Source organism: Phaeodactylum tricornutum, chromosome 21, assembly GCF_000150955.2.
Source record: "Phaeodactylum tricornutum CCAP 1055/1 chromosome 21, whole genome shotgun sequence".
In the NCBI taxonomy this organism is placed as follows: Eukaryota; Bacillariophyta; class Bacillariophyceae; order Surirellales; family Neidiaceae; genus Phaeodactylum; species Phaeodactylum tricornutum.
The window spans coordinates 370,131-385,721 of record NC_011689.1 but is presented as its reverse complement, the minus strand read 5'-3'; the positions used below and the strand labels follow the sequence as shown (position 1 = coordinate 385,721).

Sequence of the window (15,591 nt, the reverse complement as noted above, 5' to 3'; positions counted from 1 at the left end):
ATCACAACAATGAACGACGATGTCGCGTTCAACTTGAAATGAGTATAAATTCATCATTACTTTAATGCCGTGCAGTCCTTGCAAGTTTGTTCTCGAGCGAGATCCACTTTTTTCGATGAATATGTCTACGATACCGTCAAGTCGATCTCGTCTACTCTCGAACGACTCTGTGGACTCTTCTTCAGGGTCCACATTGGCTGGGTACAACACCGAAAATCGTCCCCGGTCAAACACAGGAGACTCGTCAATGAGTATCTCCGAAAACAAATCTTTAACAATCACTGGACCAGATGGGAAACCGCTCCAAGGGGCTCGTCGACGAAGTCATCGGCCACGTGGATGTCGTGGTGGACGTAAGAATAGAAAGAATAAAGAACGATCGGAAATCAGTACGCCGATCGACAAATCGAGCTGTACCGTTCTCTCAACAATGGAGAATCTCCAAACCACATGCATTGAGCCACCCAGCAGCGCGGTGACGCTTTTCAAAGAAACCCTACGGTTAAGCAAGTTTGGCTCTGAAATTGGTGGCGCTCACCCTCCCGCGCGTTCCGTGCCCCAGCCATATATTGACCAGAATAGGTCTCTCCGCCTGGAGCTTGCTAATGAAGTCGGTATCGTGAAATTACAGTCGATACTGCCTCCGCCTCCGACTATTTGTCAGAATGACTCTACTGATTCTGTTACCGGACCCAATCCGTCCGCCCTAAGTGCAATCAAACGCGCAGCAGTTAGTCGATCAGAGGAATTCTTACCACTCCTCGCTGCACGCAACAGTTTTGCGGAAGAGAAAGAGTCTTCCGTAAGCGACCAATACACCCAATGTTTCGAAAAGCAGCGCATTCCTTTCGCCGATGGAGGAAGCCTCTTTATGACATCCCCAAGATCGTTTCTCCTGGGAGAAAAGAGACCGTTCCATTGGAATTCTCGCTAGAACGTAACAAGAGCTCAAATTGGACCCCACACGCCACTCGGAACAATGCTAATCCCCACTTTACATAAGCATGACATGAAACCACTAATTAACATGTTAAAATCTGTATTGATAGCTGGGAACGATTTCACAGCGCTTGTCTTAAGAAGCCATCACATGTTGGAGTAGTGCTGCTTAAGAACCAACAGACGACCTCCGACTGGATCGCTTTTCATAATACACAATTCTTTGACAACCTCGCGGAACTTGTTTTGCCGATCTGCAGCCGACTTCTTCTTGACGTCAAAAATCTTCATAAGCCGTTTGATTGGGATTTGTCCATGATTTAGCCAAATTTCCCGACGGACGGCCTCCAAAGTGATCAGTCGAAGCCCATTTTCGTCCGTCTCAATTGCCGAAGCGGTCTCCATAGGTTTGACAGCCACGGTCGCGGCTGCGGCTGTCTGCGCTTTCGCTTTTTCAGTAGCCGCAATACGAGACTTCTCTGCTGCAGCCTTAATTGCGACAATGTAATCGTCTTCATCTGGCTTGTCCGCTTCACTTTTGGACACTGGGGAGCCTCTGGCGTTGTCGTCTTTTTTGGGCCTATCACTGATGGCACTGGTCGTATCGGAATCATCGGCCGCAGCTGGTTGCGCTGAAAGCTCGCCACGGGCCTTGGCTAGTAGCATTTTAAAACCAGCAGCAGTGGCCAAACCTTCAGCCCCTCCGACTACTTCTTCCTCAAGTTCCAAATCACTTAAATCCTGGTCTTCGTCCTCCTCTCCGTATCCTCCACCGTCCACATGCATTTCACCTTCTCCAAGATCCACGTCGTCGTCGTCAAACTGTTCGTTGGCATCGTAATCCAGTTCTTCGTATTCTGCTTGGACGTCGCGCTGGTAAAAGTCGTCCGCCATGGCCAGTCCATCGGCTCCCTTTTCTTCGTTACCATCGCCTCCTTCCGTGGATGCCGCTTTCTTGGCTTCGGCATGAAATTGTCCAAATCGTTGCCGACCGCCGAATACGCCATCATTTGTCCCACCCAAAACACCATCGTCGCTCACTTTGACCCCATCACCGAGATGATTGAAAAGTTCCTTGCGTGCTTTGCTACCTCCACCTGAGCCTTTGCGATGTTTATACGTAACGTCGCCCATGACATCGTCCGCTTCATCATCAGCGTCTACTTTTGCCCGGGCTGTAAGCTTGTTCAGCAAACGTGACTTGCTACTATCTTTGCTCTTGGGTACAAAACGCAATGTTCCACCTCCGTTGGATTCTTCATTGTGTCCATGCATAGTTTTCACTTTGACACCGGCACGTTGATCCTCAATCACTTGTTCAGCTTCGGCGAGGCTGTATGTCTTTCGGGAAGCTGGTTGCGCGAAAGCGATCGTACCGTTTGGTGCTGGTACATTTTGTACTTGGATGATCTCATCGTCGTATAAGGACTGTGATAGTAAGACGTAGTGCGATGGATTATGTTCCGGTAACCCCTCGTAACGACTGGACAGTTTTTTTGAATCCATTGCTCGCTTTTCTCGTCGAGCTACCATGGTTTCGAGAAAATCTACCTGCTCCTGCAGAATCCATTGTCGCCTGGGTGCATCCTGACGTCGCCGATTGTACTTCCATCGCTTTTTCGGTTGCTCTACCTCTTCCTCATCGGAATCCGCTGCTGGTTTCGGTACATCCTGTTGGTAGAGCCGACCGTCTTTCCAAGGTATTTTTTGAAAGTTTGGTTTGACCACGGACTCGGAAAATTTCGCTACCAGTGGAAAAGACTCGAGCGGAGCCCTCGGATCTACAGGGTCGGCATGGATCGTGCCGTTGGGACCTTTCACTAATCGAATTCGGAAGGAACCTCCTGTAGTCAAGCCGCCTCCCTTTTGAGAAAAAAGCTGATCGATGCCTCGTTTTCTTGACCCCATCCTCGCGATTGCGATTAATTGACCGAATAAAATGTCCAGAGCAGACTGAATGTGAGCACCGTATTTTTCGAACGGTTCGGAAGGAATCTATTTGCTTGTCTCCGAGCAGAGTGGTGGAGCCTTAGAACGTTCGGCAGGTTTAGCTGATAAACTAGGATGCTCCTCACCTTCGACTGACGAATGCCTCTCTTAACCCTTAGTATACTCTTTTCAATCTTGATCAAATTCAGCGTGTTTTGTGGTTTATGCTAATAGGTCGAAAACGCTTTGCGGACTCGCAAGACAAATTTGCTGTTAATCGAACGCGTACTTGATATGTGACAGAGAGAGCATAGGTTGGGCTACCGAGTACCAAGCCGGTAGGTAGGTAAGACTGTAAAATACACGTTTGGTCGACCGATCGGAAGCCACGCTACCCCTACTAGGCTCTTGAAACCTAGGTGTAAAATGCGCTTGCAGTAATACCTACTTTCCATTTGCTGGCCATTGTCTCTCGATTTTCACATACAAACTACCTGTATTGAGCTGTTTATGGCAACAATTCCGAGATTCTTTGGACCGGCAATACAGATTGCATGCACTTCTCTGCAGAAACGCACAGAGTTCGGATTGGAGTCTTTACTTATGGTGTCCGCTATAGGTATAGACTGTTGGCTTTCCTTATTTTGGACTTATTCTATCCTATGGGTTGGCGTAAGAGAAAGCAACCTTACGCAGCCGGTTCTGGATGGGCGGCGTGAAAGGTTAAGTAGGCACCGTCCAAATTGTCCACGTTGGCATACCCGTTTTGCTTCAAAATACGGCAAGCATAATACGACCGTTGCCCTGAAGCACACGACACAACAATACGCTTGTCCTTCGGTACCTCGGAGAGTCGGGCACGCAAATCATCGACGGGGATATTGACGGCCTTTTCTGCAAGCTTACCAGTCTTTTCGATTTCGGCTCCTCCACGAACATCCAAAACAAATACGTCAGGATTTTTGACGAGATCATCCATTTCGTACCATTCCACATTGGAAATGAGCCCGTCCATAATGTTTTGAGCCGCCATGCCGGCAAAGTTGACTGGATCTTTTGCCGAACCAACCGGAGGGGCATAGCAGAGCTCCAACTCGGCCAAGTCCGACACCGTCATTTTACCCTGCATGGCAGTCCCAATCACGTCAATCCGTTTTTCAACGCCGTCCTTGCCTACGGCCTGAGCGCCGTAAATTTTTCCAGACTCCTTGTCAAAGACCAGTTTGAGATGGATCTTTTCGGCGCCAGGATAATATCCGGCATGGCTGTTGGGATGTACATGCACGACATTATAGGGAACATTCTTGGCTTTGAGAAACTTTTCATTAAGACCGACGCAGGCTGCGTATAGATCAAAGGACCGTACTACACTGACCGCGTACGTTCCCCGAAAAGAGCGTTTTTTGCCGTATATGTTGTCGGCAATCATGCGACCTTGGCGATTCGCTGGACCTGCTAAGGGGACGGCCCACTTTTCATCCGGCAAAATTGGGTTAATGATTTCAACGGCGTCACCAGCAGCCCAAACATTTGCTGCGGATGTGTGCAAGTGTTCATCAACGAGAATGTGGCCTCTAGGCGAAAGCTCGATGCCCGCTGCCTTGACTACGCCCGTGTCGGGGCGGACACCAAGGCCAAGAATCGTCAACTGGGCAGGAGGAAGGACACGTCCGGATTGTAAAGTCAGCACCGAGCTATCTGCATCCTTCTCGTAGGCGGCAAATTCTTTGATGGCGTCTCCAACAATCACGTTAACATCGTGGTCTTCGAGATCTTTGTGTAGCATAGCTGCCATTTCCTGATCCATAGGGGCCAGGATCTGTGGCATCATTTCGACCAGAGTCACGTTCATGCCGCGATGATGTAGCTGTTCTACCATTTCGAGTCCGATAAATCCCGCCCCAGCAACCACACAGTGCATGTCAGCGGGCTTCTTGGTTTCAGTTTTGACATTGAGCCACTGAACGATGGCATCCATTTCCTGAAGATTGCGGAGCGTGAACAATCCAGGACGGTCAATACCAGGGATCGGAGGCTTGAAGGGAGCCGCACCCACTGCCAGAACAAGTTCATCGTAGGGTTCGGTGTAGATATCCCCGGTGGTTTCATTCCGAGCGACAACAGTCTGGTCGGTTGTATTGATTTCATTGACCTTGGTATTGACTCGAACAATGATATTGAGACGAGCGTTCAAGGATTGCGGTGTTTGAACGGCCATAGAGGCGCGGTCGGTTATTTCGTTTCCGATCAAGTAAGGCATGCCGCATGATGCGAAGGATACGTCCGGTCCAGACTGCAAGAGAAGAATCTCGGCGTGTTCGTCCAAACGGCGAGCACGGGCAGCGGCACTAGCCCCGGCAGCGACTCCTCCGACAATCACTATCTTCATGATTTGTTCGGAAGGTAATGTAGATGTTTTTACAGTTAGTCTTTTGTTGATGATTCAACTCAAATATTGTATTTGGTTTTTTATGATGTCTGACTGAAAGACGGGAAGATCGGTTCTTTCGGTTCTCATTACCGTCGCAACTGCATCGCCGACCGAAAAGAGAACAGGCTCTTGCATATAGGCCTTTGCGGATTTCCGCCTTGTATCCCCGCGGTAATGGAATCTCCCGAATAGTCGAAATTGTGATTGGTTGTTTTTCCGAAGGCGTTAGAGATTAGGTTCAGTTTGGGATTCAAAATTATTTATGTTTGATTTCAAAAGCGGACTCGACCACATCTCGCTCCAATTTGTCAACTTAGGGTTTTCCAGTCAAGCTATCTAACATGTAAATGGACAGGTGCCAATCGTCCAGCAGTAGGGCGCACGCAACAGTATCTTCTGTTACAGAGCGAAAAGTTCGGCACCGCAATAACTACATTATGGAGGTTCAATCCTCGAAAGGGCAGCTGCAGACCGTCGCGAGTCTACGAAAGCTGTTAGAAGACACATTGCCTTTAGACAACGTGGTGTACGCTTTCGGCTACGGCTCAGGCGTTTTGTCGCAAGAGATCGTCACAAAAGAGAAGGCCGACGATTCGAACATGATCGATGTGATCATGGTGGTTGACGACGCTTTTTCATTTCATCAAACCAATATCCTCCTGAATCCAGCTCATTACGCCCTTCCCTTCTGGACTCGTTTTCGGAAAAGCATGCCAGAGGTCTGGGCGACTTGGTGGCAGCGACACAGCGTCAACAATCAACTTTTGCGTAATCCACGGGTCTACTTCAACATTGCGCCAGGCTTGAAGTATGGTGTTGTGCAAGCCAACGATCTGGTGGACGATCTTCAACATTGGAATTATCTATACTTGGCGGGACGCATGCATAAACCAATCGTTCCCATTCTTGAGCGACCATCACCCGCGTTGGCTGAAATTACAAATGCCCAGCTCCAATTTAACCTCCCAGCAGCATTGTCTGCTTCTCTTTTACTCCTATCCGAATCTTCGTCGTTCACAAATATCCCGGAAGAGACCGTGTATACACAAATTGCGTCACTTTCATACGCCGGCGATTTCCGTATGCAAACTGGCGCAGAGGATCCTCAAAAGGTTAGAAAGCTCGTCCAAAGTCCTGGTCAGCTTGAACGATTCCGCAATCTCTATAGTGATGCTATACGGCTGCTTGAAGGGCAAGGAATGCTAAGTATTACAAAGGGCCAGTCAAACACCTTACAATGGGCTTGGGATGGAGCAAACGCGAATACTCAATCTGCCCTGTTCAAATCTTTGCCCCCTGTGCTACAATCCGAATATGATAGTCAGAAGTCACAGCAAGCTCTGCAAAAAATGCGCAATGCACTACCTGCTATCGTCGCTCCAGCTGCACGGTACCAATCGCTGAAAGGGCTCATTACTGCCGGCCCACGAAAGTCATGGGTTTATGCTATGCGTAAGCTTTCAAAAGGATTGCTGAAACGATGACACAAGTTTTTGAAGAAAAAACCGGCTGGACCAACAGAAATTCAAAGTACTGACGTAGAAGAGCTAGGGAAACGCCCATCACTTCGAGAGGTGCAGCGTACGGAAAATTTTGTCTCCTTTCCCAAGAGTTGTATTTAAGAATAGATCAGTTGTATGAAAAGGGGGTGATGAAGCCCTTGGCGATTCCAATTCAGTTTGTTCATCTGTTTATTGACGCCCTAAAAAGTGGAGATTCAAGCAACGTTCACACTACCCTTGCCAGGCTTCTTGCATGGTCTATTTGAGGGGTTTTTTGGGGTTTTAAAAAATTACGATCTGCATTGTTTTTACATTGTTGCTAGTGGAAAGCAGAAAGTTGAACAAGGTCGTCGTTACTGGAGGTCGTCATTGCTGGAGGTTATCATGGCTGGCTGTCATCAGTGTCGCCTCGCCGAGATTCGTCTTTCTTTTGAAATCGATGATAGGCTGAGCTGACAGAGAGCGCCTGGCGAACCTTCCAGAAATTAATTTTGACATTTGTCCGTAGATAATAAGTGTAGACAGCGAAGTGGAATTCTCATCTCAGTAACAGTAAATTCAGACGAAAAAGAATTTGATGCCAAACCACAATATCACCCCGATACAGCAAATGAACTATCGAAAACATGCATCCCTGTAGTGTATTCAATGTGCTTCTCATGATGAATTCGCTGACAGCGGCGACGGGCATATCGGTGAAGAAACAGTCGCCTCGTTCAAGCACGATTCCATCATCTTTACCAGTCTCCTACAAACACGATTCGGCTCTTTCGCCACATCGACGGGTCCAAAGTCGCGAACCTGCCGGGGCGGAATGTCTCTTTTCTCGAGCTTCGTGGATGCGCCATCGTTTGCTGCATCACTCCATAACACGACCGCAGCGTTGGCTCCGACGGTAAGTCTGCCTCCGACCACACTGGCAAAAGCGATATCAATGATGGTGGTGTACCTCAGACTCCCAATGAACTGCAATTCCGTCCAGTATTTTGGTATTGGAAAAGATCGACGATAAGGTACAGGCCCCGTCTCACAATGAAACGAATGGAGAGAATTCACTTAGTTTTCAAACTGTCTCAAAGGATCTTTCGCTACCCTGGTGGGCATACAATCTCAAAGACGTAAAAGAAACCCAGCGACTTGCCAGCATGAAACTCCTGTTACTAGCTGATTTGGAAGCCATTGAAAGTCGCACTGTCCAACTTCGCGGTCAAACAGTCAACGTTACGGAGGCTTTTCCTGATGTATACAGTGATTTACGTATGTTGCGTTTTTTACGGAAAGAAAAAGATCAGGACCCCTTGTCTGCAGCTGAACACTACCGCACCTTTTTACAGTGGCGAGTAACCAATCGCATCGACGAACGTATTCGAGTATCCGTTGACCAGCGACCCTTTGAGCACTTGTCTGACGTTGTCGCGGAGCATTTTCCTTGTCGATTTCATTTGGTGGATGATCTTCCCGATCGATCGAAACTGCTACCGATTGTACTGCATGTTGGTGACTGGAAGACATCCGAGATTTCCAATGTGATTTGTAGCAAGAAAGAGCTATCCCTGGAAGAATTCCTGGACCATTGGATTTATCTTTTTGAATCCTTGCATCGGCAGTTGTATAAAGAAAGCATGAAACACGAAAGCATGATATACGTGGATGAGATCTGCGATCTATCAGGGATGAATCGTCACCAATTTTCTCCCAGCTTCGTCCGCAAAATCATGAAGCCTTGGTTGTCTTTGACTCAACAATATTATCCGGAAACTACCAAGCAGATCCAGCTGTTGAAGCCTCCCCGTCTTTTGTCTATGGTGTGGAATACCGTTGCTTGCATGATTTCCCCCGGTACGGTCGCTAAAGTCCAGCTTGTGTCCAAGTACGATGGGACGGTGGACGACTTTGTCCGCGAGATTTACTTCGACAAACCACACCAGAAAACCTGAGGTGAGGTAGCAAGCGATAAGTAACGATTCTATGGCTATACCGGCGGATCATTTCTAGTAACATTCCTGTATAGAAAGCGTCTCACAGACCACTGCTCGCGACACTAGATGTAATCAGAGAGGACCATTGCATGAAGCTTTGCAAGCGCTCGGCTTGTCCAGCGACTATCAGGCTTGACGTCGTTTTGACGGTGGCGATGGATCAGCTTGATTGGTTTGCAGGGGCGGTAAAGCTAGCTGCTGCTCTTTTTCAGCTATTAAACGGCATCGCCGGGCTTGAAGTTGGGGACGACAGGCTACGGTCAATCCGTACGCTAGATCCACGATGGTTCCGGCTGCACCAGCGACGATCATGATTCCTAATCCATTTTTTGGTTTGCGGTACAAGGCGTAACCGGTTCCCATCGAGATACCAGTCAATGTCATTGCATATTGTGAGAACAAACTGATCCAATGAGCATGTGAGTAAGCTTGAACCAATGCTAGTATTTGAGCAAAGCAATGGAAAACTAAGGCGAGAGAGAAAACGATTGTTGGCCCTTACCACTCGGTCAGCTCTTTGCTACCATTGCTTTCTGCTGTCGACGACTGGGAGCTCTGTTCCTTGTGCGCGGATTCTTCCTGGTTTACCATGCTCTAAACGTTTCTACTCACAAGGAACAAACGAACTTGCCGGTATTCCTTTGCTCAGATTGTACTGTCACGTACCGCGTTCCCACATGGTCAACACAAAGAAAAAAATATGATTTCTGGAATACGCAATATGTCGCCCATGCTACACAAAGATTCCTCGACCAAGTCTACGCCCCCTTTTCAAGTGTCAACGAGGACCTTACCCTTTTCCTCTCCTGTCGGCTGATTCTGCAATGAGCGCAGTAGAAAGGAACGACCTATCGCTCAAGCTGTGTATTGTGGCAGAAACTGTTGTTGAGTAGCAGGTCGTAATCTATGCACTCACACCTATCGGATGAAAGACCAAAGCTATAGCTTTTCCCGGCACACTGTAAGGGAACGTTCTGAGGTTTGTTGGTGTGCTGGTTGCCCCTAAAATGCAAGTTTACGAATTCGAGGTCGGGCCGGGCGCTCGGATTGTCATTCATTCTGAGATTGGAGGTGTTTTGGCTTCAAGTCCACCATTTTATGATCAAGAGACTGATATGATCACCATTGATTTAGCGAATTTTACCGGAAGACTGATGATGCACAGTAGGGAGAGGCGCCCATCTCCCAGCATTCTACACGAAAAGGCTGAGATTTCCTCCGGACTACTTCCAAATCGAAGCCAAACTCCACCTAGCGTCAGTAGTGATATCAGAGCTGCCCAGCAGGATGTCATTGTCCCTCCTGGAGCTAAATACGGGGACGATGCTCATCTTGCTCACGACGAAATATCCACACCACCTCAAAGACAGATACTTCCTTCGGGAGCCAGAAACTGGAAGGATGCACACCTTTCGCAGGACAGAAATTCTACTCAACGACAAGTTTCCGAACCCGCTTCGACAGTCCCTTCAACTTCTTCTTGCTCGAAAGATATATTTCCAATTGCTTCATCAAGTGCCACTCCCTATTCGCCCGTTTCAGAAAGAGAAAGAGCCGTCTCACCCATTGAAGCGCGTGATAGTGTTACTTCGTTAGAATCCGAGGAAGACAAAGTGACTGACCAGAACATGTTCGGAAACGTGGAAAACGACGGGCAAGGAAACAACAGTATGGACGGCCGAGAAGTGCAGCTACCAAAAAAGGTTTCGGAACCAGGTTTTGTTGCTCCTATCGAAAGCGATGAGGGCAAACAAAGGACGTCCTCAAACGTTTTCCAGCATGTCAAAGACAGCTTTCTTGACAAGGCCAAAAAGATCAATTTCGTTGGTGGGGCTGTGAAAGATACAGTGTCCGACGATGCAAACTGCATCGGTACGGAAGAATCAACGTCGATTCTTGACGGGGAGCTGCCTGCTCTCAAAAGGCTAGGTGCGAATTGGGGACACATGCTAATGGTCGCTTCGATGCGTAACCGCATGCCCAGCAGGGTCCGCCAGCGTCGCTTGCTAGAGAATCATTTGACGCCGAGCGGATTAGACATTGAGCCTCCCGAAAAGCCACCTACAACCTTGCACACGCTTTGTGGGTCCCCTGTTGTGACGTTGGCAGAATTGCACGCTTGCTTAGAAGAGAATTCCGGAGCAGCAGCAATCTTGGATGTCAATGGGCGATTGCCACTACATATTCTAGGCGACAATGATGAATTGGTAGGCACTCTCCATGGACGACAGATTGGTACAGCCTTCGGCTACGCTTTGATGAAAGCGTATCCAGAAGGAGTAACCACCACCGATAAGGTAGGGCACATGCCATTCGTAAAGCTTGTGGATGACTGGGTTTTGTCGATTTACGAGACCTACCGGAAGAGCAAGAGATCAGACTCGATACCCAACACGGCAAGAGGTATAGTAGATCGCGTTAAAGGCTTGACTCCTCGAAATATGATACACAAGGGCACCGATTCAACCCAGACGCAAGCGCAGTCGAAATCGAAGTCTGATCTTCCTAGCTCCAGCAGTGCATTTCCTTCGGAAATCAAGTCAGTGCATACTGATCGCTCGGACTTGTTTTCCTTGTCCTGTCGAGCATTTCCGGCGGTTGAATTGTGGGACGAGGTCGAGTGGGCATTTGAGATGCTCTCATTGGCTATGGATGAGCTTGGAGGCAAGAGCGGTGGCCTTCACCAAGAAAACAAACGCGCAACGGTGCACCATTCGATTAAAGACCGAAGTGGCCGGCATTTGCTATCGACACATGTTGTTACTATCATTCCGACACTTTTGAAGACTGTGCTTTTACTAGAAGATGACGGGAAAAATACTCGCAAGCGATTGCTTGGAATGTCCATTTTTCGGAGGATGCTAATATGTCCCGAATCCGTGGGACCATGGTTGACACAAATGTTACGCAGAACGGGTGTCCCTGCAAGGCGCGCTGTCGACTACCTTGTTTTGATGTCTGAATCGACCGTTGAAGACTACGTTGGAGGCTTCCGTACTATCCAATCTGGTGATCAAGACAACTTTGTTGACGAGAAGGGTTTAGCTTTCGGCAAAGTCGATCAGCTCGAAGGGCTCATTGCCTCACTTGTGACAATGGATGCTAGAGAAACGGAAAGGGCTGCTTCCACATCGGTGGTGTGGCATGTGATGAGCAAAAATCTTGGACGCCCTTTTGTTGTTGCGCTAGTGCTGATTGATTTTTGTCTACACTTGGTTCTTCTTATGGCTTTTAGTAAGTTTTTGAGACAAATTAGTTTTGCAGAAAGAATACGCTAACTATATGCTGCACGCTCCATCTCTTACAGGAAACGATGTGGAGTTTCAAGGAAGAGGAGAATCAACAGCTGTTGGTAGGTGAATTTCCCCCAATTGCTGGTACAAAAAAATAGGATCTAACCCGAAGTTCTTTCTCACAGGAAACGTACCTACACAAATAGTGATTTTTATTTGTGTAAATTACTTCCTCCGCAAGGCATGTGAAGCACTGGCACTTTTGAATATTTCGACACAAGTGTTTCGCACATACTTCTCCAACGTCTGGGTATTCTTTGATATCAGTGCAATTGTTCTAACTCTAATTGCTATCATTTGGAATGACCGGAATCCTGGATCGTATCGTCAAGGACTAAATGCCTTTATTCTCGCGCTTCTCTGGGTCAAAATTCTCGGAATTTTAAAAGTCCTTAATCGCCAAATGTCTACGTTCATTCTCGCTCTGATACAGATTCTGAAAGACATTCGTTACTTCATGGTCGTTTTGATTGTTATTCTTTTTATGTTTGGGGACATGATGCACATCGCTCTCAGTACTAAGGACAACGGTCAATTTTGTATTGTGAATGAAGAAGCGGGCACATTAAGTGGACCCGCAGAAGATTTTTGCTCCTCAGAGCAGTTCGTATACTATCTCCGCATGTACGGTTTGCTACTTGGCGAATTCGAATTAGACGACTACAAGGAGACAAACGCAATGATTATCATCTTTGTTGCTTTCACGCTGCTCGGCGTTGTTGTTCTCCTGAATGTACTGATTGCAGTAATTTCGGATTCATACGAAAAGGCCAAAATCAGCAGCATGCTGCTGTTTGGCAGAGCTCGAGTGCAATTTGTGGCGCAAACATCGGCTTTAGAGTCCTTCCTGCGACCTGGGGCAGCACCATTGGTGGTCACAGGGTTTGGAGAACGTTTTGAAACATTTGTAAAATCAGGAAGCAGATTCGGACGGTGGTTGATCCTCTTGGCAATTATCGGTACCGCTATGAACTCGGAAATATACCTCGTCACTCGAGCTATTGTAGTGGTCAGGGGCAACGGTTTTAGCTTTGTTACTTTGTTCACATGTGAGTCCACATAAGGCTGTACCTGCTTTGTCGAGTCTGTCTCATTTCAATTTCACTGGCTTGTTTTTCAGTGGCATTGCTCTGTGTTGTTTTGACACTAGCCCTTTGTGTTGTAATAGTGTTCACTTTCGATAAAGCTTTGCGAAAAAGGTTACCTGCAGGGATCACCCGACAAACTGACAAGGTTGACACATGGTCAACATACCTTATTGGCTTAGTCGGAGGACGGCTTTTTGGTCTGTATGACAAAACGAAGTCAGACACTGACCATAACAATGAAGAGGCAGAAGAATGGACAGGACGCATGACTTATCTGGAGCATGCAATTGAGAAGCAAATTAAATCTGCTTCTGATAACCTCAAAGATGAAATTAGAGGCGTCGAAAAGCGAATCTACGAGCGCAAATTTGCTGCCGAGGCAGGACCTGCCGCGTAGAGAAATAACGAGATTTAGGTAGTGAAAAAGTGGTCGTCCACTTCTCTTTCCGCCAATATCTTTCTACAGCCACTTCTTTCCGGTACACGATTTATTCAACCCTATAGAGCGCAACTCACCGATAAAGAATTACCTAGGCATTTACACATTTAGAGAAGATTTTTACGTTTTACAGTTAAACGAGAAATCCAATGTTCGGGTAGAGCAGGGGTAAAAACGAGACTATTTCGGAAAAAATACACTGGATCTAAGTATTTACAGATGATGTTCGCAAATATTCCTGTATAGAAAATCTTTGAGGAAAACCGCTCTTTCGGCCTCTGCGACATGAAAAAATCGCTATTTCGGCCGAATCTGAGAATTTCTAAGTACTTTTGATTGAGCGCGAAACGGCTTTTAAGTAAAATTAGCAATTAGAAAATAATCCAATGCTTGGTGTATGCTCTGTGTATGATATAACGGAGGTATCGCGCTGGCATGGATGAGCTGCTTCCAACCCGTCAAGCTTCGATTTATCTATTTCACAGCAGTTGACTGTGAATACTTTACCCCAAGCATACAGAGAACAAACTGTCGCCAGGACTCCAGGAGTTTTGAACAGCAATTGCACATTTAGTGTGGATACACCACCAGTCTTTTGCCTGATGAATGCCACTGTGCGAATGTCTTTTCTTGTAGTAGCTGCAACTGACAGCGCTCACGGCTAAATTACGTAGGCCAACGGGACGCGGGGGAAATGTTGGCCATGCGCCATGGGAGAAGCGGGGTCTCCAACAATGGTCACATGGCGCATTTCCTTTGATCGCAATCCAAGTAGCCACAGTGGAAATGAAGAAAAGAAGACTTTCACTAAATGAGCTCAAGCCAAAGACTTTGGCAGCTCGCCGGGTCTATCTTTCACCGAGTAGCGACAATGTGCATGAGGACTGACTTTACGGAATCGTTGGCACCGATAAACAAACAACTCGACCATACGCATTCGGTGTCGGCGAAAAGAGCTTCGTAATCTCGAATATACAGAACTTGCTATCACATGCACCGCAGGATGTGTCACCATTGTGGTACAAGAATTTTGAGTAGGCCCAACGATCAGAAACCGGAGCACCCGAACTGGCAAAGCGGCGATTGGTGGTAGGGCCAAGCTGCTTCGAGATCGCCTTCCATTTCTCCTTCAGAGAGCTCAAGGATAGAAAGCCATCTTTTACTGGCGGCAACGCCTCTCAAATAGAAATAAGGAATGCATACGAGGGCACAGACTGTCAAAATAAAATCGCAACACACGAGTTGCTTTTTCGCTCCCCACGAGCAGATCAATATTCTCAAACCATTTTGTCTGGTGTGCAGCACTCACCATACAAAAGCAGCCATGGGAAAGAAACGGGACAACGGCAAAAGGTTTAGCGTGTCTTCATTGTAAACTCGCCTCGTTTGCTGTTTCGTTTGTAGTATCGATCATAACTTTGTCGTTTGATCCATTTACACTTTTCGAGGTGACGGTTAATTGTAACTCGAATCGCGGCGTGCCGTACACTTATGTACATGCATATAAATAATCCAGCAGAACCATCTCGATGGGAGTGCATAAAAAAAGTTCCCTTGTTTTCTGGCTTCCAAGTGGAGGCATCTGAGGGGGAGGGTCTGTACTTTGACGTCATAGCTCGAAGAGTCAATTCGTTTGACAGTGGGCGTCACCATAGGATGATCATTTGGCTATAACTTTTCTAGAAAGGCGCAAATGGCTCTGCTGTCCCTACAGTGGGAAAGGAATTGATTCGAACTTTCTAGTCAGTTTTTTTTTTAATTTCTGACTCCTAGGAGAGATTGAGTTATCATAGTCCAAAAAAATTTGGTCTAGCTCGTGACTCGAGTCACGAGTGGATTTCGACGCCAAATCGTTGAAACACAAAAGTCACCATGACGGACTTGGATGAAGCTTTCATCGCTTCATCAGATGATGAATCTGATAAAAATTGTAGAGTCACAAGGAAACGTACAATGGAAGATACCGGGAAAAAAATTTCGTCAAAATTGTC

General features: G+C 47.1%; 5 protein-coding genes across 5 annotated transcripts; 3 read left to right on the top strand and 2 right to left on the bottom strand.

Moving 5' to 3' along the window:
* Positions 1 to 1,006: 1,006 nt before the first annotated feature.
* PHATRDRAFT_49254 (predicted protein) lies at positions 1,007 to 3,079 on the bottom strand. Its single transcript, XM_002183827.1, has one exon. The coding sequence runs from the start codon at positions 2,845 to 2,847 to the stop codon at positions 1,087 to 1,089; it is 1,761 nt and encodes a 586-aa protein (XP_002183863.1). The 5' UTR covers positions 2,848 to 3,079; the 3' UTR covers positions 1,007 to 1,086.
* A 246-nt stretch (positions 3,080 to 3,325) lies between these two features.
* PHATRDRAFT_49253 (predicted protein) lies at positions 3,326 to 5,326 on the bottom strand. The gene has a single exon (XM_002183826.1). The coding sequence runs from the start codon at positions 5,255 to 5,257 to the stop codon at positions 3,557 to 3,559; it is 1,701 nt and encodes a 566-aa protein (XP_002183862.1). The 5' UTR covers positions 5,258 to 5,326; the 3' UTR covers positions 3,326 to 3,556.
* A 410-nt stretch (positions 5,327 to 5,736) lies between these two features.
* PHATRDRAFT_49252 (predicted protein) lies at positions 5,737 to 6,783 on the top strand (the record flags this gene model as incomplete). The annotated part of the gene is made up of 1 exon (XM_002183946.1): positions 5,737 to 6,783. The coding sequence occupies one exon, from the start codon at positions 5,737 to 5,739 to the stop codon at positions 6,781 to 6,783; it is 1,047 nt and encodes a 348-aa protein (XP_002183982.1).
* Positions 6,784 to 7,427: 644 nt separating this feature from the next.
* On the top strand, positions 7,428 to 8,738 carry PHATRDRAFT_49251 (predicted protein; the record flags this gene model as incomplete). The annotated part of the gene is made up of 2 exons (XM_002183945.1): positions 7,428 to 7,696; positions 7,784 to 8,738. 2 exons carry the CDS (start codon positions 7,428 to 7,430, stop codon positions 8,736 to 8,738), a joined length of 1,224 nt encoding a protein of 407 aa, XP_002183981.1.
* An 877-nt stretch (positions 8,739 to 9,615) lies between these two features.
* PHATRDRAFT_49250 (predicted protein) lies at positions 9,616 to 13,612 on the top strand. Its single transcript, XM_002183944.1, has 4 exons — positions 9,616 to 12,014; positions 12,088 to 12,132; positions 12,220 to 13,122; positions 13,194 to 13,612. The coding sequence occupies exons 1-4, from the start codon at positions 9,788 to 9,790 to the stop codon at positions 13,556 to 13,558; spliced, it is 3,540 nt and encodes a 1,179-aa protein (XP_002183980.1). The 5' UTR covers positions 9,616 to 9,787; the 3' UTR covers positions 13,559 to 13,612.
* Positions 13,613 to 15,591: the final 1,979 nt, after the last annotated feature.

What these genes read in the sequence shown, in the direction of transcription:
- PHATRDRAFT_49254 (XM_002183827.1), bottom strand. Translation starts at nt 2,847, where the DNA reads ATGGGGTCAAGAAAACGAGGCATCGATCAGCTTTTTTCTCAAAAGGGA.
- PHATRDRAFT_49253 (XM_002183826.1), bottom strand. Translation starts at nt 5,257, where the DNA reads ATGAAGATAGTGATTGTCGGAGGAGTCGCTGCCGGGGCTAGTGCCGCT.
- PHATRDRAFT_49250 (XM_002183944.1), top strand. Translation starts at nt 9,788, where the DNA reads ATGCAAGTTTACGAATTCGAGGTCGGGCCGGGCGCTCGGATTGTCATT. An exon ending in GGTTCTTCTTATGGCTTTTA is followed by an intron (nt 12,015 to 12,087) that starts GTAAGTTTTTGA and finishes CATCTCTTACAG; the next exon opens with GAAACGATGTGGAGTTTCAA. An exon ending in CTTTGTTACTTTGTTCACAT is followed by an intron (nt 13,123 to 13,193) that starts GTGAGTCCACAT and finishes CTTGTTTTTCAG; the next exon opens with TGGCATTGCTCTGTGTTGTT.